General features: G+C 56.7%; 1 protein-coding gene across 1 annotated transcript; it reads left to right on the plus strand.

Moving 5' to 3' along the window:
- Nucleotides 1-1,711: 1,711 nt before the first annotated feature.
- Nucleotides 1,712-26,186, plus strand: SMTNL2 (smoothelin like 2). The gene is made up of 8 exons (XM_008009925.3): nucleotides 1,712-2,195; nucleotides 9,494-9,581; nucleotides 10,392-10,634; nucleotides 11,306-11,381; nucleotides 12,595-12,777; nucleotides 14,080-14,197; nucleotides 14,432-14,583; nucleotides 25,226-26,186. The coding sequence occupies exons 1-8, from the start codon at nucleotides 1,797-1,799 to the stop codon at nucleotides 25,350-25,352; spliced, it is 1,386 nt and encodes a 461-aa protein (XP_008008116.3). The 5' UTR covers nucleotides 1,712-1,796; the 3' UTR covers nucleotides 25,353-26,186.
- Nucleotides 26,187-27,654: the final 1,468 nt, after the last annotated feature.

A 27,654-nucleotide genomic window follows, 5' to 3' on the forward strand; every position in this document is an offset into this window, starting at 1 on the left:
ATGGCCCAGCCAGTCCGCCTTCTCCCGGAGGATGGAGAGAAGGCTGGAGACCAACATTTCCAGTCCCTCTCAAGGCTTCTCCACACGGTCCTTCCTTGGATCTTACAAGGGAAGGGACTGGGCTTCTGTGGCTGAGACCAGGGTTTTTGAACTCCAGGTTCTTGTGCTGAGACGTGGAGGGGCTATGAGTGCTGTCTGCGGCGAGAGCAGCCGCAGCGTCTCTGGAGGCTGCTACTAAAGATTGCACCTGGAGAAAGCATTCGGGGAGCAGTTTGGCTTACCCCGTCCAGATGTCTACTTAGAACGCACACACATGCTCACACATACATGCAGCATGCACACACACACACGCTCACACATACATGCAGCATGCACGCGCACACACGCTCACACATACATGCAGCATGCATGCCTTTTGGCATTTGACTTTTTCTTGAAATAATTGCTGGGAGGCTCCTTGGATTAGGTAACCCAGCGTTCCTTCCTGTCCCCTTGGGGCTGGAGGCGGGGGAGGGAGGGAACCAGCATTTAGCATCTGTCAGGCTGCTCCAGTTCCTTTGGGGCAATGATGGCCAGTCCAGGAGGGTCTGTGGGCTCCAAACATCCTTGGGAGCTGAACACGATATGAACAAGCCTTTCAGACTTCTCCTTCCTGCAGGTCAGCTGGCTGTGCCTGCCCAGCCTCTAGGCCTCTTTCAGGCAGGCCAGGCTTGGGAAAAAGAAGGCCAACTAGGAAGGGTTTTTTGCACAAAGGAGGATATGTTCCCATTTTTATTTTAAATCAGCTTTATGGTACAGTGAAAACTTAGAGTTAGCTTTGCCCATCATCCCATCGTCCTAAAGCAACACCTGTTTCCCTTCTTCCATTTCTGGTGATGGTTGGGGGTGTGCATTTGGAAGGGGGAACTATCTGGGTTCAGCCATGAAGAGTATTGAGGAGGAATTGGGGTAGGACCCTGGCCTAAGGGTAGAGGCCAGTGACTGAGACTCTCACTGGGGGAGGGGGCGATTAGGGGGCGATTAGTTGCAAAGCCGCCCATTCCAGGATTTGGAGATTCAGCTGTAGCACACCCTTCTTTCCCTGTCTGCCCTTAGCCTCTCCAGGATCTCCTAACGGAGGTCCCTTGGTGGGGCGGGAGCCTCTACCGACCACTAGTGGGAAGGGCACGAAGATCTTGCTATACAGAGTAGGACTAGGAGGGGAGAGCGCATAGTTGCAGAGTTAGGGGGGGACCTCACCACCTGTCTCCTCCCTGAGGTCTTAGAACAGGTGCAAGAAATTCCAGGCGAAGTTCCCACAGGTGAGCGTGTGCCTGCCAGAGCCTTCCCCGCTGCGTAGGGAGGGCCCCGCGGGGGAGGGCGGCAGCTCTGGAAGCTGTAGGTGTCCCCAGCAGCGGGAATCTCGGCCCCCGGCAGAACCTGGGCGTTGCGGGTGACAGTTACGAGCGAACGCGTCAGCCCGGGTGTGCTCTCCCCGGTCCACGGGGGACCAGAGCCTTCTTCGGGTGGGCCCGCCGCCCCTCTCGCAGGCCGCACGTCGCTCCTGCGGGGTCACAGGGCTCAGTCAGGAGCCGGGGAGAGGAGAGGCTGGGCGAGCTCTCCCTCCGCACCGTCCTCCGGGTCTCCAGGGTTGGGGGTGTCCCCGAGTCAGCCCCGGCCCCGCCCCCGAGGCCCCGCCCCGCGCCCGCCTCCCCGGCCGCCCCTCGGGCGAAGCCAGCAGCGGACGGCCAGTCGCAGCCATCAGGCTGATCCTCTCCCCGCCCGGCCCGTTCTCGACCCGCGCGCTCCTCTGGGCCATGGAGCCGGCCCCCGACGCCCAGGAGGCGCGCACTGTGCGCGAGGCGCTGGGCCGCTACGAGGCGGCGCTGGAGGGAGCGGTGCGCGCGCTGCACGAGGACATGCAGGGGCTGCAGCGCGGCGTGGAGCGGCGGGTGGCAGAGGCGGTGCGCCTGGCCGGCCCCCTGGCGCGCACGGTGGCCGACCTGCAGCGGGACAACCAGCGGCTGCAGGCGCAGCTCGAGCGCCTGACGCGCCAGGTGGATGCGCTGGGCTTGGCCAGCGGGATGTCCCCGGCGCCCGGCACTCCCTGCACGCCCAGCCCCCCGCCCGCGCCCGGGGTTCCCGACCGCGCGCCCCGCCTGGGCAGCGCACGCTTCGCCAGCCACGCCACCTTCTCGCTGTCCGGCCGCGGCCAGGTGAGCCCGGGGGAGCGCGTGCTCTGGCGCCAGAGAGTGGGGCTCCGAGCCGGGTGCCGTCCCTTCGCCCCGACTGCCTGCGTCCGTCCGCGTCTGCGGGGTTGGGTCCTTTACCGGCCGCTCGGACTAGGTGATGGGTTCCTGCCGGCCCTCCGGAGTTGGAGAGGGCGGGGGGAGGACGGCTTAGCCTGTCAGCTGCACCTGTCTTGGTCCCCTTCCCTTTTTTAGAGCCAGACTCTGTTTGCTCAGAGTCCTATCTCCCTCTCTTCTCTGTCCCATGACACCAACGGCTTGGGCGCCGAAGTCCGGCCCCTGACTGTTCGGCACTGCCTGGGGCCACGCGGGGCGTGTTGGAATGGTCAACACCCCTGCCTGCCCGCCACCGTCCATTCACGCTCCCGCTCCCCTGCGTTGCCGCTTCACTGAGGCCTGACGGCTCCGGTTATTGATTAACCCAGATTGAGAACTCAGGCCCCTGGATGGGTGGGGGGGGGGGAGCCGAGGGGGACGCGATCTGCAGCGGTGTTTGGGAACTGTGCATCGCAGGGGGCACATCCATTACCGTAAGGCAGAGAGGTGGAAACTAGCCTTGAGCGGTGCTAGATTTCTGGGGTCAGTGACTAGCCAGAGGCCCACACCACGTGGGGATGGGGCGGAGGCCGACGTGGACCAGTCACTACCTTGCGCATGGGCCACCCAGAGCGGTTAGAATGTTTCCATGGTGTGTGCAGTGGCCCTTGGGTGAGATTTTCCATCCTGATCAGACATGCGCTCTGGGATTGGGTTCCCAGGATCTGGGGCTGTGTAGCCTGCACCTGCTCTCTCCTTGGTGCAATCTGTGGGGCACTCAGATTTCCTGCTGTGGGCTGGGCTGGACCTCAGGGGGCCTGGAGGAGGGCATCAGTTTGGGTCTTCCCCCTGGAGGTCCCGTCTAGGCTGGGAGATGGTCCTATACCAAGTTTGGGCAGCCAGAGATGTTTTGCTCCAAACACAGCAGTTAGTCCCTTCTCAGTGGGTATCCCAGCAAGGCTTTGTGCTGGGGGCCTGGAGCTTGCTGCTGCTGGTGCAGATGGGGATGGGGTGGGGGCTATGCACAAAGCCTCAGAAAGGCTGAAAGTACTCACTGGTGAGCGTGCAGCCTCGAGGTATGCGAGTGGAGTGGACAGTGGCAAATGCTCCTAGTGTGCTGGGCAGAGGAGCTGGGCTTTGTCCAGCCTGTAAGAAGTTCTTAAACATGCCCTGGTGACAGAACCCAGGAGCGTCCCAGTGCTCCATGTGAAGTGTCTGGAAATGTGGATACACTTAAGTCTGTCTTATGAACATGACACTCTACATGACCACGGTCTAAAATCACCAGTGTGAGCTCACACGTGCCTCATCAACTGTGTCATCGGTTGTTTTTGAGGTTTTATTTGAACATGCATTTGCTGTTTGTCTGCTCATAGGAGCAGCTGTCCAAATTTAAAAAAATAATAATGTCAGAGTCACATATACATGTAGATGTGTGTGTGTGTATGTGCATACACACACCACACACATACAGAGAGAGGGGATTCTCTCTAGTTGTGATTTTTGTCAATGGAGATTAGCCATTGTTCACTAGCACCAAGCTAGTCCTCTTGGTCAGGGGTTGGAGGGTGAAGCTCGGGACGAGAGTCTTCTTTGTGTCTGGCAAGCCTTCTTAGGGGTGGATGGAAGGTGGAGGGTGGCTGGAGATGGGTAACTTAATTGTGATCGTCCGAGGAGAAAGGAAGGGTCTGAGCTGGGCCGTGGCCGTGGTGTGTAGTGCGGCTGCCTTGGACAGGATTTCGGAGGGGGAGTGAGCAGATGGGGTAGTCTCAGAGGGGAGCCCTGACTTGGGGGACTGCTGGCTCACTGATCTGGGCAGACATGCTGGGTTCCACCCAGGTCATGCTGAACGTGAGGGGACTATGGGAACTCCAGGTGAAGCTGTCCCAGAGCAGGTGGATTCATGGATCTGGTGCCCCAGAGAGCGAGCAAGCCTGGAGATTAGGGAGCTCTCTGGGCAGAGGCAAAGAGTCTGAAGGAAATAAACACCAGACCAGGGAACTGCCAGGGAGTGAGGAGGACCCGAGAGCCCACTCTTAGCAAACCGGAGAGGGAGCCCTCCTGCAAGAAGAGGCTGAGTCAGCGAGGACGCATCAGCCTGTTGGGGAGTGAGGATGGAGACCCAGGCACCCAGGGGCGTGAGCAGCAAGGGTAGCTGAGCACTGTGGGTGGAGCATGGCTACAGTCGCCAGTTGGGTTAGAGGCTCTGCACCTCTTGAGCCCTGGCTCCCAGGGCCTGAGGCAGGTGCCGCCGGGCTGACCCCAGAAGCACCAATCCCCATCTCGCTTGCTGTCTTCCATCTCGGAAGCATTGTCACAGCCTCCAGGCCAGTGTCCGGCATTGAGAGGAGGGACTGCGTGGAGCCATGCACATGCTCTACCTCGTGTGCTGTGACCAACACTACGTGATCGAGAGGTTGGTCACACATACGGAGCCAGGGCTCAGGGTGAGACTGGAGTGTGGACCACGGACAGAGAGTCACAGCCGCACGCCAGGCTGCTGGGTGTCTGACCTCTCAGACTTGGTGTCTGTGTAGTGGGGGTCTGGGTGGGGCAGTCTCATCCCATCCACATGAGCCAGGGATGGCTGCACTACCTGGCATTGCAGAGGCTGGAGTCATGCCGTTCCTCTGTAACAAATGATGACCTTTAGAGACTCAGTTGCTTTCAAACTGGGGACTGAAGGATTGGAGGTAAATTGTCTCCAGCACATAAATGTGCCCTGAACTCAGTGTAGGAAGGCTTGATCAAGTAATCCTGTCTGGCTGGGAGCAGGGAGCCGGGAGTCAGCTTGGGGCCTGGGGTGGATGGTGGCAGCCTGAGGCCAGGCCCAGGCCCCAGCAGGTTGGACCAGAGTTGTGGCCTGGAAATGTCATCCTCAGCTGAGCTGGAGCCACTGGGTCCCCGTGCCCGAGGCAGCGGAGGCCCCAGGAACAGCTGCCAGGAGTCCCATGTCAGAGGCCCGACCATGAAAGAAACCAGGCTCGCCTTATCTGCCTTCCTTTCCCAGACACACTGTGTGATAAGAGAGTTAAATGCTTTAGGGAGAAGTTTGAATCAAGTCCTTTCAAACGGTGGCGTGAGTGGAGGAGGGCCGGGTCAGCAGTGTGAATTGTCTCAGGATGGGGCTCTGGTCCTGCGTGGGCCTCGTCCCCATGGATGGGCCCGTGCAGGTCAGGCAGCCCCCAGAAGTTCTGAAATAGTCTTCCTTCCCCCACAAAAATGTCTAAAAGCTTTTCCAATAAGAAGGTCCCTGAAATCAGACTTAGCTCATCACCCTTCCGCCTTTCCCATAAGTCTCCCAGGCCTGGGCTCCCTCATGGGGGACCTCCCCCTTCTCAAAACAAAGCCGAGGTGGGGAATCTTGGGGAAGGTACCAGGCCAGCTCAACAGGACTTGTCCCCAGCCTCAGGGCTCTCTAGCGATTTCTGCCCCGTCCCAGATTTCTGCCCCGGGCCCAGCGTACGGAGGCCCCTCCCTGGTTTCCTTCCACAGGGCCGCGGCAGACTGTCCCCACCAAAGGACAGCAGTAGCCCACTGGGGGCTCTGCGGGAACAGCTCGTTCCAGCCCAGCCCTTTGGTTGAAGAACTCTGAGTTCTGTGAAGGTCCCCCGGGGGGGGGTGACCCCGGTCCCCTGACTTTTCCTCACCCTCATTGGCTAAGACCGATCCCGAGGGGCCAGGGCTCATACTGACCTGGGTCCTAGAAGACAAGTTTGCCCTGAGTTGTCCTCTCTGGCCCGTAGAAGGCCAGAGCGCTTTGTGAACAGAGCCCTGGATTGGGTTAGGAGACCTGAGTCCTATACTTTGGCTCTGCCACTACCTTTAGCCATGGTGTGGGTTTAGGGGCTCCCCTCCACACCCGCCTCGCCTTGGCTTGCTTTCCCCGTCTGTGTGATGAAGGGGTGGAGGGTGGTCTCAGAATAGCCCCTTGCCCCTTGACCTAAGGCACGGGCAGAGCCCTTTCCCCAGGTGAGGAATGCTTCAGGGCAGGGGAGCTTGGGAGTCTGGGCTCAGCCCCACACCCCAGCCTGCATTAGCCGAGCCCCTTTCCCTCCTCCCTTTGCCGGAGAACCTTTAGCAGGGATCCAACCAGCAGAGAAATTACTTCCCGGTCTGGTATAGCGCCTGGTCCCCTGGGGCATCATGGGGGTTGTTGAGGGGGCTGCAACGTGCAGGGACAGGCATCTGTGGAGGACCCCCCCACCCCCATAGAGATACATATTTCCTGGGAAAATAGTTTCACCCTCAGTCTTTCCTCCCCAGGGCCCTGCCTGGACCTGTGGAACCTGTCAGACGAGAGCAGGGTGGGTGGGGGGGCATGGAGACCCCAGAGCCTGGTGACCTTGGGGGCCGGGGTTCCAGTTGGACCGGCTGGTTCTCCTCCCGCTGCCGACATGGTCCCCACGGCCACAGCGTGGCTCTACAGGCACCCATTCTGCTCTGCATGCTGGACAACGCCCCGTGCTTTTCTTGTGTTCCTGAGAACGGGCCTGGGCTCTCCTCCTCCCACTCTTGAATCAAGAGCTGAGGGGTCACTTCCTCTCCAAGGCTGGCTCTTCCCAGGCTCTGGGTCCTCTCTGCTCTGAGATCCCCAGTGACCCCACCCTGCAGATGGTCCCCTCACCTTTCTCAGCCTATAAACGTGGTCTTGCCTCTTCCTTCTAGAAAAACCCCTCAGACCCCTTCCCCCGGCTCCGCTCAGGCCTAAAGTTACTGTGCTGTCTTCATTTCTCTGGGACCTCTCCCCTAGGCCATCTCCTGTCCTCTGCCCCCCTGTCCCCCACCCCATGCTTCTGATCACCCATGACCTCTTCTTTTGCTGAACCCAGTGAATGCCTGGTTGGATTTCCTCTTCACCTTTTCCTCGACCCCAGGCTGCCTTTGGACGCACCTGGCTTCTTTTTTTTTTTTTTTTTTTTTGAGCCAGTCTCCCTCTGTTGCCCAGGCTGGAGTGCAGTGGTGCAATCTTGGCTCACTGCAACCTCCATCTCCTGGGTTTAAGCGATTCTTGTGCTTCAGCCTCCCTAGTAGCTGGGACTACAGGCACCCACCACCATGCTCAGCTGATTTTTGTATTTTTAATAGAGATGGGGTTTCACCACGTTGGTCAGGCTGGTCTTGAACTCGTGTCCTCAGGTGATCCACCCGCCTCAGCCTCCCAAAGTGCTGAGATTACAGGCGTGAGCCACCGTGCCCGGCCCCGTGGTTGGCTTCTTGATTGCCTTCTTTCCTGGCCTCGGTTTTCTCACCATTCTTCAGGGGCTCCTCCTACCTGTCTGGCTGCTCCTCATCCCCTGCAGACTGCTCTTTTGCTTCCTGAAATGTGGGGCCTCATCCCAGGGACCCCAAGCTGCTCGTCCTCTGCTGGGCTTCCAGGAGCCCAATGGATGCCCTGACTCCTGTTTTTCCATGCTCATCCTTCTTTTCTCTTAAACTCCAGATTCAGAAATCCAGCTACCTCCTCAGCTCGCTGATGCTCCAGGTGCCCCAGGCACTAAACATGTCCCAACTGAAACCCTCATTTACCCCCTAAACCTGCCCTGACCCACCACGCCTGGACTTGGGAGAGGCTTGGCACCGTTCCTCTCCCACGTCCACCCAGTCTCCCGGCCGGATCCCTTTTCCCCCAAAGCTCCGAGTCTCCTTCTTGCCTGTGGCCCTCCCAGTGCCCCACCTCCCTTCCCCGGGTTCCTGCCCAGGACTAGTGAAGTGTCTTGCCATCTGGTCTCCACTCTCTGGCATCTCCTGAAGGGTGTTCCTGAAACACAGAGCTGAGGACCTTGGGCTCTTTCTTGTCTAAGGCGCCGAGTACCCAGGGCAGGCAGCTTGGGCGGCGTGGCCCTTCTCCATCTGCCTGAGTCCTGGACAGGTGTGATCAGGATACCTGTGCTTTTGATGTCCCTCTGCAAAAGCAGACACTAATCGCTCTGCTGGCCATGCCCTCCCTTGCTTATCCACTGGGCTCACTCTGGATGTAGCTCAGGCACCCCTGCCTCTGAGAAGCCCTTCTTGCCCCACTTCGTTGGATGAAGCCTGTGTGAGGCATCCTTATCCTGGCACGGCCCCCTGTTCACCAGCCTGGCTCCCCTACCAGACTGATTCCCCTTCGCAGGGTGGCACCTCCCGCACGGGTTGCAAAGGAAGCTGAGCCATCTGGGTCCAGGGATGCATCATTATTGCCTGGGAACCTGTAAACCAGGAGGCATCTGGGAGAGGCACAGCCGACCTCTCAAGCCGCTCATCCTGGGCTCGTGGTGGAGCCCCCACCAGCCCCACAGACACTCTCAGCCCTTCACACGCCCTCACCGGGAGGAGGGCAGGACCAAGGTTGAGGACTTTTCTCCTGGCCACACGTCCCAGCTGTTTTTTGCTGTATCAGTTTGGGCAGGGCACATGCCCTCTCGGAGTCCTCAGGTCCCATCTGTCAAATGGCTCTGGCAGCACCTACCTAGGACAGTTGCTCTAAGCAGTGTGCCCAGAAAAAGGGCTGGATGTTTGGTAGATGCCACATGGCACTTGCCTAGCCTGCTCCCATTTCTCAAACAGGGAAACTGAGACCCCAAGGGGAACTGATGTGGCCCAGGTCACATGGGTGGGTGGCAGCACAGCCTGGATCCCAGGCTCCCCAGTGGCTCTTGGCCTAGGCTGTCTTGTCTGCCTCTACCTGCCCCACCCACTACTACCGCCCAGCTGGGATGGATGAGTCGCACGGAGCTGGTCAGGGCTTTGCACGCTGCACAGCCGGGTGAATCTTGTGTCCCTGCCTCCCAGGCAAAGGCCTCAGCGTGATCGGGGCTCTGTGGCACATTGTTGGCCCAGAAGGACCTGGTGCCACTGGTTCCTGCTGCCCCTGCATGGGCAGCCAGGCTGGCCTGGCCCAGCTGAGAGGGGCGGGGGGCCAGGCACTCCTAACCCCACTGTCTGGGCCAGCCTGGGGGAAAGGGTGAGGCGGCCTAACGTCATTGGAACCCTGAATCTTGACTTCTGTCCTCAGCTTTCTGGGACTCTGGGAGGAGCCCAGTGCAGACGTTTCCCTCCCAGGGTCTCAGGGGCTCCGCAGTTAGAGTGGGAGCATCCCAGCTTTTGCTGTGTGGCTTGGCCCATCATTGGCTTCCTGGGGACTGTTTTCTCTCAACATAATTGGTGTTTTGCCAGAACAGGGGCAGTCCGGGGGTGGGCAGCTGGCCCTAGCTGATGGGGTCTCGGTGATGTTTGTATCTCTGTAGAGTTTGGATCATGACGAGGCCAGTGAGTCGGAGATGAGAAAGACCTCAAGCACGTGCATCATGGAAAATGGGCACCAGCCGGGGGCAGGTAGGGGTAGGGCTGTGGGCAGAGGAGGGGTGGCTGGGTAGGTTTGGGGGTTAAGTAAGGCCCTGGTCAGGTATCTTCTGTGCCAGGCCAGCCCTTGGCCTGAGTTGGGGCGGACTCTATCCTGAACCCCAGCGGGGAGAGAGGCTGCCAGGAGAGCAATGTCATTCAGTAGAACTTGTAAAACACAGAGGGAAGTTGGGAGATCTCAGGAGGTAGCGAGCGCTCCCGTTTCTCCAGGAAAGCAAGTAGAGGCTGAGGAACGTTTCTAAGCACTGAATAGGGTAGAATAGGGTAGAGAGTGGGCTGATGAGCCAACTAGTATTTATTAAGCCGGCCATGAGGGGAAGCTGGGAAAAATCAACTCTGGTTGGAGCAGTAAGATATCCCTGGAACGGGAGGTCAGGGAGGCTGGAGCAGTCAGGGAGGCCTTCCTACAGGAGGTGGGAGGAGGATCCAGGGAGGCTGGAGCAGTCAGGGAGGCCTTCCTACAGGAGGTGGGAGGAGGGTCCAGGGAGGCTGGAGCAGTCAGGGAGGCCTTCCTGTAGGAGGTGGGAGGAGGGTCCAGGGAGGCTGGAGCAGTCAGGGAGGCCTTCCTGTAGGAGGTGGGAGGAGGGTCCAGGGAGGCTGGAGCAGTCAGGGAGGCCTTCCTGTAGGAGGTGGGAGGAGGGTCCAGGGAGGCTGGAGCAGTCAGGGAGGCCTTCCTGTAGGAGGTGGGAGGAGGGTCCAGGGAGGCTAGAGCCTTTCTGGGAGGTCTCAGAACTCTATGGCTGCCACGGCTGACCACCCACCCATACTGGTCACATGTTACAGGTCCAGGCGACGGATCCCCTGAGGTTGCCCAAACCTTCTCGGCACCAGATCCCCCCAGGCCTCGCCCTGTGAGCCTCTCCTTGCGGCTGCCCCACCAGCCAGTCACAGCCGTCACCCGAGTCTCTGACAGGTTCTCTGGGGAGACTTCAGCAGCGGCTCTGTCACCTACGTCTGCTGCCACCCTGGGGGGCCTCAACCCAAGCCCCAGCGAGGCCACCACGCCCTGGACTCCCAGTCCTGGTGGTATGAGCAGGAGAGCGTGGTCTTGGGGCAGACCTCCCCTTGGGATGGGAGAGGGAAGACCGGGGCTAGGGAGGGGGAGTCGGTGGGTGACTTGGAAAACGAGGAGCCAAGCCCAGCCCTGCCTCTGCCTGCCATGTCTGTCCCTTCCTTTAGCCCATCCTCCTGGGCTCCTGCCCAGAGAGGCTGTGAAATAGCGTTATCCCCTGGTGGGGCGACCATGGCATTTATTACAGATGGAGGCCACAGTTGGAAGGTGGCCTCTTGCCCTGCACGTTGGGCACCATCCCCTCCCTCCCTCCCTCCCTCCCTCAAGGCCCCAGGCCTGACTTGGGCCTGTGACCAGGCCTCCATGGTATGTCCTGGGGGAAGCTGTGTGGGCCTCTATAGGGAGGGTTTGGGAGCAGTGTTCGCTGGATACACGGCACGGGCCCTGGGCTCTGTGCTCTCGAGTAGGACAGCTGAAAGACCTCTTTGATGTCGTTGCTGCGTGTGCCCATCCTCCTTTCTCCTCCACTGTCGGCTGGGGCAGGGCCGGCTTAGCCCAGAGGGTTAGCTCATCCTTGCAGTGATGCCGGGTAAACGAGGCAGAGCCGGATCAGAGGACGGGAGGCTGTGGCGCGCCCTCCCTGGGGCCAGGGTTTGTTACTTCTCTCCCTCTCTCTGTTCCGCAGAGAATAATTCCTCCTTCGCGCGGTCTGTGTCGAGCTCTGGCTACGGGGCAGTGACAGCAAGCAAACACAGCAACAGGTGCGTCAGGGCCCGTGTTCCTGTGGGGTCGCTGCGCCCAGGTGTCTTCTCTGCTTTGGACGCAGGCTGCCCAGGGTCGGCCCTGGGGTTGGCGTCTCCACGGAAGGCTCAGGGCTGGATCTCTGGAGCACTGGGCGGCAGGGTTGAGGGTAAGGTCTGAGCAGGGGGAGTGAGGCAGTGGGCCTCGGTGGAGAGCTTCATTTGGAAAAATATGGCCACAGGCTGGTTTCTTTGTGGACCCTTCAAGTCAGTCAAAAGATTGGAGGAGGGGTTGCGCGCGGTGGCTCATGCCTATAATTCCAGCACTTTGGGAGGCCGAGGCGGGCAGATCACCTGAGGTCAAGAGTTCAAGACCAGCCTGGCCAACATGGTGAAACCCCGTCTCCACTAAAAATACAAAAATTAGCCGGGCATGGTGGTGGGTGCCTGTAATCCCAGCTACTTGCGAGGTTGAGGCAGGAGAATCACTTGAACCCGGAAGTGGAGGTTGCAGTGAGCCGAGATAGTGCCACTACACTCCAGCCTAGGCAACAGAGTAAGACTCTGTCTCAAAAAAAAAAAAAAAAAAAAAAAGATTGGAGGAGGCAGGAGGGGGGAGGACAGGAGCTTTGTCTTCTTCTATCCCAGCCAGCGGGGGTCCCTCGGAGCCTGGAACTTCCTGCCCACGGGCTGCGGGCAGGGGCAGGTGAGCGGGGCCTTCCCTGTAGGGCAGACCTCCCGCCCCAGCCAGCGGGACTGTGATTGGGGGTGGGGGTAGGGTAGCAGGCTTGGCTTTTTTTTTTTTTTTCTTTAATAATAAAAGGAGAACTGTGACTTTCTGGCAAACTGTTCTGGAGAAAACAAAGGTGGTCTTTTCTCATGGTGGTGGAGGCCAGAGGCCTGGTCCCTCCAGGGCTGGTTCTGAGCACACCTCCTGCCTGTGGAGGGGGTCTCCTTGTCCTCTTCAGGCACTGACACCTGCAAAGGGGTGTTTATGTCCAGATCGGGGGCCCAGTGTCTCTCCTGAGTTGGGCCTATTGACCAGGCCCTCCAGGCAGCACAGTTCAGAAAACCTGCTAAACCAGCTGGGGACCAGAGCAAGGGGGCCTCCTCTCTGAGCACCGATCACGGTGCAGGCTGCCTTGTCCACACTCAGTGCGATGGAGACCCAGGGGCCTGGTGAGCTAGTGATGCCTGCTGGGCCCAGGTCCCAACTCGGCGATTCTCTCCTCAGCCCACCGCTGGTGACACCACCCCAGTCGCCCGTGTCCCCGCAGCCGCCAGCCACAACTCAGGTCCATCGGCAGGGGGAGCGTCGCAGGGAGCTGGTGAGGTCGCAGACGCTGCCCCGCACCTCGGGGGCGCAGGCCCGGAAGGCATTATTTGAGAAGTGGGAGCAGGAAACAGCGGCGGGCAAGTACGGATGCTCACTCACAGATAGGCCGGGCCCCCACACTGTGCCCAGACCCAGACCGGGTGGAGTGGGTGCAACAGAGCAAGTTTCAGCCCTGCCCTGTTCCCCAGGGCGCTGTTGCCCAAGACAAGATCTCTTGGGCAAGGCACAAAGTTAGGGCTGGACCACAGGGCAGGTTGGGGGGACAGGGGGCCCCAGTTGTTGGGGGAAGACGGCTATGAGGCAGGGAGCCAGGAAGGCCTGGTGAGAGCCCCTCTCTCCTCCTCCATTCCTGAGGTCCCCTGTCCTGTCACTGGTGCCCCCAGGCTGCCCTCACACCCACATTCCCCATGGGTTGTGGGTTCTTTAGTTTCTGGGCATGACCGGGGACTGGGTGGCGACTGGGATTCCTGGCCAGAGCTGGGAGGCCCAGCGTGGGGTTGGTCTTGCCTGAGGACTGAAGGTGATGCCACGGGGCCAAGCGGCCTCCAACCCGCTACTAGGTCTTGAGAGACCTCGGGTCTTGAGAGATTCTCGGGCTCCAGCCCACCTTTGCATGTTCAGCCAGTCCTCGTGTCAGTGCATGGTATTGATGCCTGCTGTGTGCAGAGTGTGATCCAAGCATGGTATTGATGCCTGCTGTGTGCAGGGTGTGGCCCAAGCCTGGTATTGATGCCTGCTGTGTGCAGGGTGTGGCCCAAGCATGGTATTGATGTCTGCTGTGTGCAGCGTGTGGCCCAGGCCTTGTGGGATAATGAAGATAACAGCCAGTCCCTGCTCGACTCTAGTGAGGGAGACCGACCCAGGACTTGTCCCCACTCGCCCCAAACAACCTGGTCTAGGCCATTAGGGACTGTCCTTGAGGCCCAGAAGAGGAAATCATCCCTCCTGGCGAGGAAAGAGCCATCAGGGAAGGAGGCCCCCCCATTAAGAGGGGGGCTCAGAAGGAGGGGTGGGAGGAAGGAACCGGGAAGGGTGTTCCAGGCAGAAGGCAGGGGCCTAGGGCCATGTGGGCCAAGGTCTTCTGTCTCAGGATTCCCAAGTGACCCCGGCTTCCTGGGTGGGGAATAAACGGGACCTGGAGGGCTGTAGGGGTGTGGATGGTCCTGCCACATACCATCAAAGGAGGCTGTGTCGCTGGTATATGGGGCCGTGCCGTGGACATGGGCACAGCTGAGCCTGTGTGCTGCCAGCATCTCCCCTGGGTGAGCACAGCAGGTGGGGGCATCCTCTCTGGTGGTGCAGGGATGACCTTCCCTGCCCCAGACCCGCACGGGGAGATGGCAGCTGGAGGGCACCCGCAGCAGGCCTGCCATCTCTCCGCAGGGGGAAAGGCGAGACCCGGGCCAGGCTGAAGCGGTCGCAGAGCTTCGGTGTGGCCAGTGCCAGCAGCATCAAGCAGATCCTGCTCGAGTGGTGCCGCAGCAAGACGCTGGGCTACCAGGTGAGCCCTGGCTCCCCTCCGGCTGCTGGGACCCCCAGCCAAAGACCTGACCGAGCATTGCCACTGTCCTTGTTCTCCCGCCTGGGCAGGAACCTGCTGAGGTTGGGGTTAAGGGGTAGGAACCACGGTAATTATGCCTTCCGAGTGGGTGCCTAGCTGCCCATGGCGTGTGCTGAGAAACTCCAGGAATCCGGTGTCTAGGCCCCTGCACTGACCCCACTCACCCTGTTGCAGCACGTGGACCTGCAGAACTTCTCCTCCAGCTGGAGCGACGGCATGGCCTTCTGCGCCCTGGTACACTCCTTCTTCCCCGACGCCTTCGACTACAACTCCCTGAGCCCCACGCAGCGGCAGAAGAACTTTGAGCTGGCCTTCACCATGGCTGAGTGAGTCCCAGCCCAGTCCCTGAGCCCAACTTCTTCCCTAGTGGGGCATGGGGGCAAGTGGGATGTGGGGCCGCTGTCTGCAAAGCTGAAGGACTCTGGGGCCATGTGGTCTGTGTACCTCTTGTGCAGATGGGAAGACTGAGACCTGGAGAGGGATTTTCTCAGAGTCAGGCAGCGCTCAGTGGTGGAGGCGACTCTGTTCCTGGGGACCTGCCCTCTTTGCTGAGTGCCCAGCTTCTGAGGCGCACTCTGGGAGACCAGCCACAGAGCAGGCATGAAGCGCAGCGGGACAGGGTCCCCCAGAGCTCTAAATCTGTCCTCTCTGGACTGATGGAGAGATGCCGTTGCTTGCATGAGCCACAGCTGCCAGTTAGCAAGAAACTGGATGCAATCTGGGCCACTTACAAGGAGATGTTTGCTTCCAATAAGATTTTCCTTCCCTAAATGGTGTTCTAGCATTTACTGTGAAAATGCCTAGCTCCTTAGGTCCCACCCCTAGGGTGAAGACTTGGGATTGGCTCTGGGGTCAGGAGGCACCTGGAAAGCCAGTTTGGGATTTGGTTTTCGGCCGAGGGCCTCAGGAGAGTTGGCAAAGTCAGGTCTGTCTGCCAGGGCTCCAGCAAGGGACGGGGGCACAGTCAAAAACTAGGCGAGGAGAGTTTAACAAAGGGACTCTTTACAAAGGCGTGGGCAGGAATGAGGTTGTGGGCCAGGCTCCATGCAGCAGCCTCAGGATAACAGCAGTGCAGCGGGTACCAGCCCGTGGCCTGGGTCGGGAGGATTGTCTGATAAGAGCTGCGCTTTGGGCAAATGGTTGCAGTCAGCTCCCTGAGACCTGGCAGGGAGGCAGCTGTGGATAAATATCCCAACCTCACTCCCCTCCTGCCTCACGCCAGGGCCTCTTGGTGACTGAACCCTATCTGAAGACAGAGGGCCAGGAGCCGTCTCTGTGGTTCTTCCTGGCCCCCAGGGCAGGGAGCAGGGCACAGATGAGTGGTGTTCGGGGCTGCCGGATGCTAAGCTCTCTGAAACGCAGAGAAGTAAGGCCGTCGCCAAAGCCGAGTCTTCTGGAGGGCGAGCTTGTTACTCTTTCCCTGCCTTTGTGCCTTGTGTAGTCAGCCTCTGACGCTGGTCTGCAACTGACTATATTTGTTTCTGGTCTGAGTCCTCAGTGCCCACATTTAAGAGTGGTCCTTGACCAGGCGCAGTGGCTCACGCCTGTAATCCTAGCACTTTGGGAGGCTGCGGTGGGTGGATCGCCTGAGCTCAGGAGTTCGAGACCAGCCTGGCCAACACGGTGAAACCCTGTCTCTACTAAAATACAAAAAATCAGCCAGGCATGGTGGCAGGCGCGTGGTGTCTCAGCTACTCAGGAGGCTGAGGCAGGAGAATTGCTAGAACCCAAGAGGTGGAGGTTGCAGTGAGCCGAGATTGCGCCACTGCACTCCAGCCTGGGTGGCAGAGTGAGACTCCGTCTCTGAAAAAAAAACAAAACAAAACAAAACAAAAAGGCCGGGCGCGGTGGCTCAAGCCTGTAATCCCAGCACTTTGGGAGGCCGAGACCGGAGGATCACGAGGTCACAAGATCAAGACCATCCTGGCTAACATGGTGAAACCCCATCTCTACAAAAAAAAATATAAAAAACTAGCCGGGCGAGGCGGCGGGCGCCTGTAGTCCCAGCTGCTCGGGAGGCTGAGGCAGGAGAATGGCGTAAACCTGGGAGGCGGAGCTTGCAGTGAGCTGAGATCCGGCCACTGCACTCCAGCCTGGGTGACAGAGCGAGACTCCGTCTCAAAAAAAAAAAAAAGTAGTCTTCACGGGCTTGTTGGGTTGAAGGAGACTCACCCCAGGCCTCACTTGCCTTCCTCACTCCTTTCCCAGCCCAACCACCAACCACCTGGCCCCGGCCCCAGCCCACCACCCCGGACCCTGGGCCTGGCCAGGGAAGGAACCAGAGCCCACGGGTCTTGTACATTGTGAGTCTTGCTTTGACCTGAGACAGCCGCCCCTCTCTGGGGCAGCAGCTCTCACTGTGACGGCTGAATCGACACTGGCTCTGAGCTCCTCAGCCTGAGTTTTTGGAATATCGGTATCAGCCCGGTTATGTTGCCTTGGATGACGCGCTTGGACTCAGCCCCCTGGGGTCACAAGAACTCCTTGTATACTTTAAAAGCCTTTCTGTCTTGGCTGCTTGGGGTTAGCTGTCATCCTAATTGCAGAAACAGCCCTGGACGCGCGTGTTGTGCAACTGGATCCAGACGATGGTGATGGGGAGCCAAGGGGAATGGGTGGTGCAGGCAGCGCGCAGCTCCTGAAGATGGGGTCCAGCTGCCGAAGCCCAGACGTGGTAACTGTCAATCAGACTGTCAGAGGACACAGGGTTGCGGTATCGGGGTGGATACCCCAGCACCCACCCCAGCGGCGAGGTCACCCCAGCACCCACCCCAGCGGCGAGGTCACCCCACCACCCACCCCAGCGGCGAGGTCACCCCAGCACCCACCCCAGCGGCGAGGCCACCCCACCACCCACCCCAGCGGCGAGGTCACCCCAGCACCCACCCCAGCGGCGAGGTCACCCCACCACCCACCCCAGTGGCGAGGTCACACTGTCTTGCAGGGTTCTTTGTTGTCTAAGTCCAGTGGTGTCTGCTTATGCCCTGGTCACCTTGGTCACCCTCCGCCCTGGACCAGACTAGGCTATAGCAGAGAGAGGGACGCCCCAGGCCATGGGGTGGTGGCCCCGTGCCCCAGCCTACAGGGAACACAGCTCCCCTTGGCAGCCAGAGCCAGAGGGATTCCAGGCTGTGCTTCCCCAGCACGACGTTTGAGTTCAGGGAGCCTCTAGACTTCCACCAGATGTTTCTTCTATTCCCAGCTCGGTGGGGTGAGGGGGAGGCAGCGGCGGAGGCTGGTCCAGGTTTTGCCTCCTGCCTTCCTGGAGCACACAGCAGGGTAAAACCATGGGCCCCGCCTCCGCCTCCCGGTGGCCTGAGCCTGCTCCGACTGTGGAGGGGGCAGGGAGGATGGGTCTGATGAAGCCGCTGAGATGAGTTATTGCTTTTCTGCTGACTCGAGGGGGTGGGGAGGGGCGTCCACCACAGGCCTGCCGTGCGGGGGCGGGGGGCAATTTGCTCAGAGCCTGGGAAGAGGCCTCCCCTCATGACTCATCCATAAGATTATCTCCCAGGTACTAGGGGGAGAGGGCTGGGAAGACTGGCTCGCCTGCCTGGGGCCTCTGGGGAGGACAACAGCTTTGATCACCTCCTTTCTTAGACAATAGGCTGGTTAGAAGAGCTGGCGAGAAAGTGCAGGGACACCTGTCTGAGGATACTGGCTGTCAGTGTCCTCACCGATATCCCTGATGATTGCGGCAAAGGCTGTCAGTTTTGCGATATTCCTGAGGTTTGCGGCAAAGGCTGAGCAGACACGCGTGCTGCTGAAAGCCACCCAGGGTCGTGCAGGCAGCAGGACCACAGGGCAGCCTGGGGGCAGGTAGGGTGGGGTGAAACGAGCCTGGGGTCTGACAAAGACAACTTCTGGAAGGGAAAGGAGGACACAGGTCCCCAAACCACGGGTTCACCTTGCATGAGGAATGAAACATTTCCACGAGCAAGTGCCTTAAAGGCACGAGGATGCACCAGGGACCTTTGGAGTAAAAGTGGTGTGTGCTGCCCTCCCCCAACCCCCACCTGACAATTTATGGTCCCAGAGATTCCCGGTGGCCTAATCTGTGTGAGTGATGCGGTGTTGACAGCACAGCGAGCTTCCCTTGCCTGACAGGTGTTCAGGGTCTGGAACGAGGGAGGACCAGCCCCTTTTATGGAAGGGGCTGAGTCGGGCGGGCGCCTGACCCTTCTGCACCCGTCCTCTCCACCTCTGCAGAGGCCGAGCGCAGGACGTGCAGCCCCAGGCTTCCCGCTTGCCCTGCGGGGAATGTGTCCTGCTCTCGGGTTACGGGTTACGCTGGAGCAGAAGGGGCTTCCAGGCTATTTGTAGTGCCCATGTGTTTCTGTCTAAAACCAGATAGGAGGTAGTAGTCCCAGTCCTGGCATCCCGGTCTGCATTTAGAGCAGGCTTAAAAAAATAAAAATAACCCGCAAACCCCTCCTCCAGCTCCCTTACAGGCCAGCCCTTGTGGTAGCTGAAGCTCACAATAGACAGGAGTAGGAGAAAACCTTTTCAGCCTTTTCCTCACTCCACTGATGTGAGGCGCAAGCAAAGCCTCTTTGAAAATGGTAGTCGGGATTGGCCGGGCACAGCGGCGCATGCCTGTGTTCCAGTCCCAGCACTTTGGGAGGCCAAGGTGGGTGGATTCCTCGAGCTTAGGAGTTTGAGACCAGCTTGGGCAACGTGGCAAGACCTCACCTTTATAGAAAATACAAAAAAAAAAAATAGCTGGGTGTGGTGGTGCGCACCTCTGGTCCCAGCTACTTGGGAGGCTGAATTGGGAGGATCGCTTGAGCCCAGAAGGCAGAGATTGCAGTGAACCCAGATGGTGCCACTGCACTCCAGCCTGGGCAACAGAGTGAGACTTCATTTAAAAAAAAAAAAAAATGTAGTCAGCCCATGTTAACTCTGGTGCTTGCTATGGAATGGCATTTAAAGTGATTTGTACTTTCTCCTTTGAACTTTGTTTGATTGATTGATTGACACAGGGTCACCCTTTGTCTCCCAGGCTGGAATACAGTGGTACAATCACAGCTCACTGTGGCCTCAGACTCCCAAACTCAAGTGATCCTCCTGCCTCAGCCTCCCAAGTAGCTGGGATTACAGGCCCGGCTAATTTTTTTTTATTTCTAGTAGAGACGGAGTTTCACCATGTTGGTCAGGCTGGTCTCAAACTCCTGACCTCAGGTGATCCACCCACCTTAGCCTCCCAAAGTGCTGGGATTATAGGCATGAGCCACTGCGCCCAGCTAATTTTTGTATTTTTAGTGGAGACTGGGTTTTGCCATGTTGCCCAGGCTGGTCACGAACTCGTGACCTCAGGTGATCCGTGGAAGGCAGGTGCTCTTGAGGGTCTGGTGTGAACTGTGCCTCAAAGACAGAGAATGCTCTCTGCCTATGGGAGGGGGAATTTGGAGCTCCCCAGGAAAAGAAGTGGGTGAAGAGCAAAGGTGGCAGGTGGAGAAGAAAAGAGGAAGCCAGGAGATGGTGGTTGCGTGCTGCATATTGTGACCCCTCCCTGCTCCCCTAGGAACCCCTACACTCTTATGTTCTCAACTTAGAAATAACAACAGTGGGGAACAGATGGATCATGGCCCAGTGCCCTGGTTGCCTGCTGGGGAAGCCAGTGATCTGGACAGTGGAGGATGACACAGGGCATGGCATCCGCTCCCATCCTGACTGTCACCCTGGACTTGAAGACTTGCCACCAGGACAGGGGCCAGGGGTCATTATCAAAGGGTAAATGCAGCCTCTAGAATGAAGAGGGGGTCAGCTTGCTGTCTTCTGCGGGGGGTGGACAACACCTCAGCAATTCTGAGGCCTCCTGTGAAGTGGGTTAGAGAGCAGCAAGACCTGGTTCAGAGTGGTGGGTCCTAGGTATCCTCTGTGGGTACAGTTAAGGAACCAGAGCTATTTAGTTCAGAGAAAGAGACATGGAAGGACGGTTTTCTTCTGGCATATGAAGAGTTCTTTCATGGAGGAAAAAATTAGACTGAGAATAAATAGCCTTGTGGGGTCAGTAGGTAGAAAGTACACACAGGCACAAATAGCATAAGAAATGTCAGAAGAACTTTCTCGTGGTCAGAGCATCTGCAGAGGGTTCTGAGCTGTCCTTGGAGGAAACTGGGTCCCCTTTCCCTGGACCCTGAGATGAACAAGCTGAGGCAGGGCCTTTGTAGAGGTGATTGGTGCTTCTGACAGGGGTGTTTAGATGGGCGGAGGTCCTAGAGTCCTCATGCTGTCCCTGCTTCACATGTGGCACCACTGAGGCCACCCCTGTCAGTGCTGATAACCTGGGCATGTGCAGAGCCTGTTCCTACACACCTGGGATCCTCCAAGTAGCAGGTGTGGGAGTGGAGGTGCCCCAGCTGTGTGGCAGGTGGAAAGGAGGGCACCAGATGTGAAATGATGGCTCAGGAAGGTGAAGTCAAGTTCCCAGCCTCTCTGAACTCAGATCTTTTCTTTTTTCTTTTCTTTTCTTTTCTTTTCTTTTCTTTTTTCTTTTCTTGAGATGGAGTCTTGCTCTGTCACCCAGGCTGGAGTGCAGTGGCATGATCTTGGCTCAGTGCAATCTCTGCCTCCCGGGTTCAAGTGATTCTCCTGCCTCAGCCTCCCAAGTAGCTGGGATTACAGGCACGTGCCACCACGCCCAGCTAATTTTTGTATTTTTAGTAGAGACAAGGTTTTACCATGTTGACCAGGCTGGTCTCCAACTCCTGACCTCAAATGATCTGCCCACCTCAGCCTCTTAAAATGGTGGGATTACAGGTGTGAGCCACCGCGCCCGGCCTGAACTCAGATTTTCAATCCTTAATCGTCGACAAAGCACTTTTACATGCCTGCTCATATCAGAGGGCTGACTTCCCTGACATCGAGCCCTGCCCTGGCCTGTCCCAGGGAGAAAGGGTGCCCGCTCGTTGGGCCAAACCCACTCATCACCCCACAAAGCCTGTTGGATTCACTTACAGGCCACCCGCTACAACCCCAAGCAGGAGGTGGGGAGGGGATCCAGGACAGATGTCTCCATTTCGCCTTGACATTTGGTTTCTGATGGGAGGCCTGGCGTCCAGCCAGCACAGCAGAGCAGGGTCTGCGGGTAATGTTACAGTCTTTGTCTCTGGAGCACACAGCCGCGTGAGTCCTGGTAGAAAGTGCTGAGTGCGTCGTGCCAAACTGGGATGGGTCAGAGGAGTCTCACTCACTGGGGTCTCCCCTCTGGCTGGGCTCTCTGGGGAACAAGATGCATAAAGACACATTGTGGAATCACAGCCTCACAACAGGCCCACTGGGAGGGACCGCAGAGGTGCTATTCTGATTTTCTTTTTTTCTTTTCTTTTTTTTTCTTGAGACGGAGTCTGGCTCTGTCACCAGGCTGGAGTGCAGTAGCACGATCTCGGCTCACTGAAACCTCCACCTCCTGAGTTCAAGTGTTTCTCCAGCCTCAGTCTCCCAAGTAGCTGGGATTTCAGGCGTGCACCACCACACCTGGCTAATTTTGTATTTTTAGTAGAGACAGGGTTTCGTCGTGTTGGTTAGGCTGGTTTGGAACTCCTGGCCTCAGGTGATCCACCCACCTCGGCCTCCCAAAGTGCTGGGATGACAGGCGTGAGCCACCGTGCCCGGTCAGTATTCCGATTTTCTCCTAAGGAAGTGGGCACAGAACGGTGAAGCAATTGGAGGAGTCAGGGTTTGAACTCAACTATTTCAATTTCACATTCAGGCCTCTTCTCTGTGATTCACCCTGCTTCTTAAAGCGAGGCATGATCCTCAACATGGCAAGAAGAATAATCTCTGACTTTTTTGTTTGTTTTGGTTTGGGTTTTCTTGAGACAGGGTCTGGCTCTGTCACCCAGGCTGGAGTGCAGTGGTGCCATATGGGCTCACTGCAGCCTCCACCTCCTGGCCTCCAGCGATCCTCTCACCTCAGTCTCGAGTAGCTGGGACTACAGGTGCACACCACCATGCCTGGCTAATTTTTAAAATTTTTTATAGAGACAGGGTTTTGCTGTGTTGTCCAGGCTGGTCTCAAACTCCTGGGCTCAAGTGATCCTCCTGCCTCGGTCTTCCAAAGTGCTGGGATGACAGGCATGAGCCACTTTGCCCTGCCTGATCTTTAGCGTTTATTAGCTCTTTTGACATGTCCTTTGCTGTGCCACCTGATTGGCATGGGTTTATAATTTTCATACCACTCTTTCAAGGTGGATATAATTCACAGATGGAGAAACTGAGGCCTGGATAAATGAAGTGTATTGCCCACAGATAAATAGCTCGGAAGAGATGGAGCTGGGATTTGAACCCTGACAGCCATGCGCTTATTGGTGGAAAAAAAACACACAAAAGACTGGGGACCCCCTGAACTACAAAAGTACACACAGCTGCTGAAAGAAGGGCACTGACCATCGGGCCAAGTGCAATCGTTTTTGCCTTTTTGGTTCTGCCTAATAATGTCAGGCCGGCTCCATCTGGTGCCCAGGCGCCCCAGGCCTGCTGTGAGCAGAGTCAGAGGAGGCAGGGGCCGCAGGGCTGGGCATTCCAGAGGCTGGCTGTTGTTATTTCAGGACTCAGTGCTGAGATGCGCAGGGCGATGTGTCTTGACTGTTGATGCTCCTCCTCCCATGTCCACGAGGCCTTCAGCCTCCCTCTGAGCCCCAGTGAAAGGCCATGTGTACACACGAGTCTAAACCAGTGAGCCAGAAGTTAAACCAGTATTTCCCAGGGCAGGAGGCAGAGGGCCCTGGGGGACTGGGGGTGGGGGGGCAATTATTTTAAGCAATCTTTTTTTTTTTTTTTTTTTTGAGACGGAGCATCGTTCTGTCTCCCAGGCTGGAGTGCAATGGTGTGATCTTGGCTCACTGCAACCTCCGCCTCCCAGGTTCAAGCGATTCTCCTACCTCAGCCTCCTGAGTAGCTGGGACCGTAGGTGCCCGCCACCACACCTGGCTAATTTTTTGCATTTTTAGTAGAGACAGGGTTTCACTATGTTGGCCAGATGGCCTCAATCTCTTGACCTTGTGATCCACCCTCCTCGGTCTCCCAAAGTGCTGGGATTACCGGCGTGATAAGCAATCTTTTAAACTGCCAGATATGACTCATTAGTAGACCGTAAAATCAATTTAGTGCTTCATGACCAGCATTTTTTTTTTTTTTTTTTTTTTGAGATGAAGTCTCACTCGCTCTTGTCTCCCAGGCTGGAGTGCAATGAGGCAATCTTGGCTCACTGCAACCTCCGCCTCCTGGGTTCAAGCGATTCTCCTGCCTCAGCCTCCCGAGTAACTGGGATTACAGGTGCCTGCCACCATGCCCAGCTAATTTTTGTATTTTTAATAGAGATGGGGTTTCACCATATTGGCCAGGCTGGTCTCGAACTCCTCACCTCAGGTGATCTGCCCGCCTCGGCCTCCCAACGTGCTGGGATTACAGGCATGAGCCACCACGCCTGGCCATGACCAGCATTTTAAAGAGGTAGGGTTGGGGAGGGGCAGGGGAGAGAATAAACATGAAATATCACTGAGAAAATACAGGTAGTGGTAAAGAAGTATTTCTGTGAAACTTTATTTCCACATACATGTAAGCATGTGGTGAATCATGATGAAAATATCTTCCTTACTATGGGTCACAGTAAAAAAGAAAAAAAAAGTCTAAAAGCACTTTTAGGAGGTAAATGTTTGGTAAATTTATTTTTTGCTTTATTAGTTTTACATTTATTTTAATAACTCAGCGTTACATATACTGTTGATATTTACTTTTTTTTTTTTTTTTTTTTTTGAGACAGAGTTTCACTCCATCGCCCAGGCTGCAGTGCAATGGTGCGATACCTTCACCTCTTGGGTCCACGCAATTTTCCTGTCTCAGCCTCCTGGGACTACAGGCACCCGCCACCACATCCGGCTAATTTTTGTATTTTTAGTAGAGATGGAGTTTCACCATATTGGTTAGGCTAGTCTCGAACTCCTGACCTCAGGTGACCTGCCCGCCTTGACCTCTTAAAGTGCTGGGATTACAGGTGTGAGCCACCATATCCAGCCTACTTTAAAAAAAAAAAAACTTAAATATAGTTTCACTTCAAATTTAAATACAATATGCCAGGTACTGTGGGTCGCCTGTGCCTGTAATCCCAGCTACTGAGGAGGCTGAGGTGGGAAGATCGCTTGAGGCAGGCATTCAAGACCAGTCTGGGTAACATAGTGACACCCCATCTCTACAAAACTATTTTTAAAAAACTAGCTGGGCCGGGCGTGGTAGCTCACGCCTGTAATCCCAGCACTTTGGGAGGCCGAGGCAGGTGGATCACCTGAGATCACGAGTTCAAGACCAGCCTGGCCAACATGGTGAAACCTTGTCTCTACTAAAAATACAAAACAAAATTAGCCAGGCGTGGTGGCGGACACCTGTAATCCCAGCTACTTGGGAGGCTGAGGCAGGAGAATCACTCAAACCCGGGAGGCAGAGGTTGCAGTGAGCCAAGATTGTGCCACTGCACTACAGCCTGGGCAACAAGAGCAAACCTGTGTCTCAAAAAAAAAAAAAAAAAAAAAAAAACCCAAACTAGCTGGGCATGGTAGTGTGTGCCTGGAATCACAGCTACTTGGGAACACAAGGCGTGAGGATCACTTGGGCCCAGGAGATCAAGGCTGCAGTGAGTTAAGATCGTGCCACTGTACTTATGCCTGGGCAATAGAGCAAGCCCTGGTCTCTTAAAAAAAAACCCAAATTAAATAAAGTGTATTTAAAGGAAACTATGAATTGTATAGGTGGCTCACAAATCTGGGAGTTTGGGAAACACTGCATTGGAGTCAGTGATTCCAAGGGTTCTGCCAGGGTTATCTGAATTCCCCGCTGGTGGGTCTTTGGGAATCTCTGACTGCAGGCTGAGAGGCTGAGCTCTGTTCCCAGGATGGAGATCCTGGCCCTGTCGCGGCTGTGGGGCTGGCTGATGGCTGGGACCGCCGTTCTGACGGGGCTTGTGTGTTTCAGGAATCTGGCCAACTGTGAGCGCCTCATCGAAGTGGAGGACATGATGGTGATGGGCCGCAAGCCGGACCCCATGTGCGTCTTCACCTACGTCCAGTCGCTGTACAACCACCTACGTCGCTTTGAGTAAAGCCCCTGAGCCTGGAGTGCCAAAGAGCAGCCCCAGAAAGAGGCCGGGGGTCCGCTTGCGAATCCCCAGCCAGGATGCCCCCAGGAGCCTTGCCGTTTGGTGTGAGCGCGCTGTTTGTTCTGTGGCGTGTGACCGCACTCCCCTTCGAGCCCAGCTGTGTTACTGATTAAAAGTACTGCTGAGCTGTGGTCCGATGGCGCTGATCACAGCCAAGGGTTCAGAGGAAAAGGAAAAATTATGAGAGAGAGAGAGAGAGAGAGACACTGGTGCTAAGTAATGATCTTCCTAAAGAAATGCTTGCATTTATAGATTCCAGAATGCTAACGTATGATTTTCCCTCTGGTGAATTCGATACATCGGCTTTACAGGGTTACAGTGATTGCCAAGTGTTTTTTTATCAAAATACCCAGAGTTTTTTACTTCCTCACGCGATTGTAGGTTCCTCTCCTCCCTCCCTCTGGGTCACTGCCAGGAAACAGAGACCGCTTAATCAGCAGCTTGACAAAGAAGACCGCAAGTCTTGGGAAGAAACAGTTTAATCACTCCCGAGTCCTGGGCAACAGATGACCTTCAAGTCACCTCTGCTCTCCAGGGAGATGGGAAGGCTCTCGCCTTGGTCCCAAAGCGCTGCTGTTCTTCCCAGGAGGCCCCACAAGTGTTTGGCTAAGCACAGGCTCTCGGGAATTTAACACTTTTGGGGAAGGATAGGCCCTTTGTGCTGAGACAGAGTTTTTATTACATCTTTTTTAGGGGATTTGCTGCAGATATTTATAAAAAGCAACTCCCTCTGTACCAGTGACCCATTTGTACATAAAAAAGATGTGTTGACCTTTGCTTGGGGTTTGTTATTTCTGTTTGGGAGATGGGAGTTCTGTGATTAAGAGACTTCGCACACCTTCCAAGTGAATATCCACTAAATTCCCACCCCTGTTCCTGCGCTTAAATCACTGGCCTAGAAAGTTGAAGATGGCATTTGCTGTCACCTCTGAGCGTGCCTGTCTCCCGTCTCCATGCTGTGGAAGGAGCGTCAACAGAAAGTTCCCCTTGAGGTCCGTCCTCTGGATTAGACTGCAGTGTTTGCGATAAACAGTGGCCCAAGACAGCAGGGTTTGGGGTGGTCCCGCACTTGGAGGAAGCCCATCAAGGAACGTTGGTTTATTTTCACAGCTGTTTGGTGGTAGGATTTGCATCGAAAAATCTTGAGATTCTATAGAGCTCCAGCCATTAGCTTATTCTTATTCTCAGCCAAGAATCGTTGTATAATTGGGTTGGATTTTAGCCAGGCACTTCTAAACCTTCCCTATAAGGAGCGAATCTGTGTCTTCATCTCGTGCAGCGGGCTCTCCACACCAGTGCCTGTGTGTCTTTGTGGGGTCCCATGTGTCCCTGGGGTGGTATATTGGGGGTGGGCAGGAGATCCCTGGGGGTGTCAGGAGGAACATGGCAGAGCATGCAGGTGGGTGAGCAGTATTCTCCGTGGATTGGTTGGTCCAGGCTGCAGTCTTGCCCTCTCTCTGGGATTCTCCCATGCTGGAAACCATTCCCTTGCTAGCTCTCTCGTCTCTTGTAGGCTTGGGGAGGAGAGCCCTATTATTAGCAGAAACACATACCTGAAGCTTAGGGTTTCAAACCTGAAGCCAATCTGGGAGCACAAGCGCTCTGTGAAAAGCATGCCTATATGTTACTGAGTCCTCACACACGTTACATAGAGCTCTGCCCACCTGCCGACATGGCCATACGCTCTGCGCGTGAAGCAGAGCAGATCCTGCCAGAATACAGAACAACGTCTTTTAAACTTTAGGAACGGTGTCCCTCATGCCTCACATTCAGAATGGGACAGACTCGAGATTTGTTGTTGTTGTTGTTGTTTTTGAGACGGAGTCTCGCTCTGTCGCCCAGGCTGGAGTGAGTGGCGCCATCTTGGCTCACTGCAAGCTCCGCCTCCCGGGTTCGTGCCATTCTCCTGCCTCAGCCTCCCAAGTAGCTGGGACTACAGGCGCCGCCATCACCCGCAGCTAATTTTTTTTTTTTTTTTTTTCTTTTTTGAGGCGGAGTCTGGCTCTGTCGCCCAGGCTGGAGTATGGTGGCGCCATCTCGGCTCACTGCAACCTCCACCTCCGGGTTCGCGCCATTCTCCTACCTCAGCCTCCCCGAGTGGGACTACAGGCGCCGCCATCACCCCGAGCTAATTCTTTTTTTTTTTTTTTTTTTTTTGAGGCGGAGTCTTGCTCTGTGGCCCAGGCTGGAGTGCAGTGGCGCCATCTCAGCTCACTGCAAGCTCTGCCTCCCGGGTTCGCGCCAT

The sequence above is a fragment of the Chlorocebus sabaeus genome, chromosome 16, assembly GCF_047675955.1.
Source record: "Chlorocebus sabaeus isolate Y175 chromosome 16, mChlSab1.0.hap1, whole genome shotgun sequence".
NCBI classification, from domain to species: domain Eukaryota; kingdom Metazoa; phylum Chordata; class Mammalia; order Primates; family Cercopithecidae; genus Chlorocebus; species Chlorocebus sabaeus.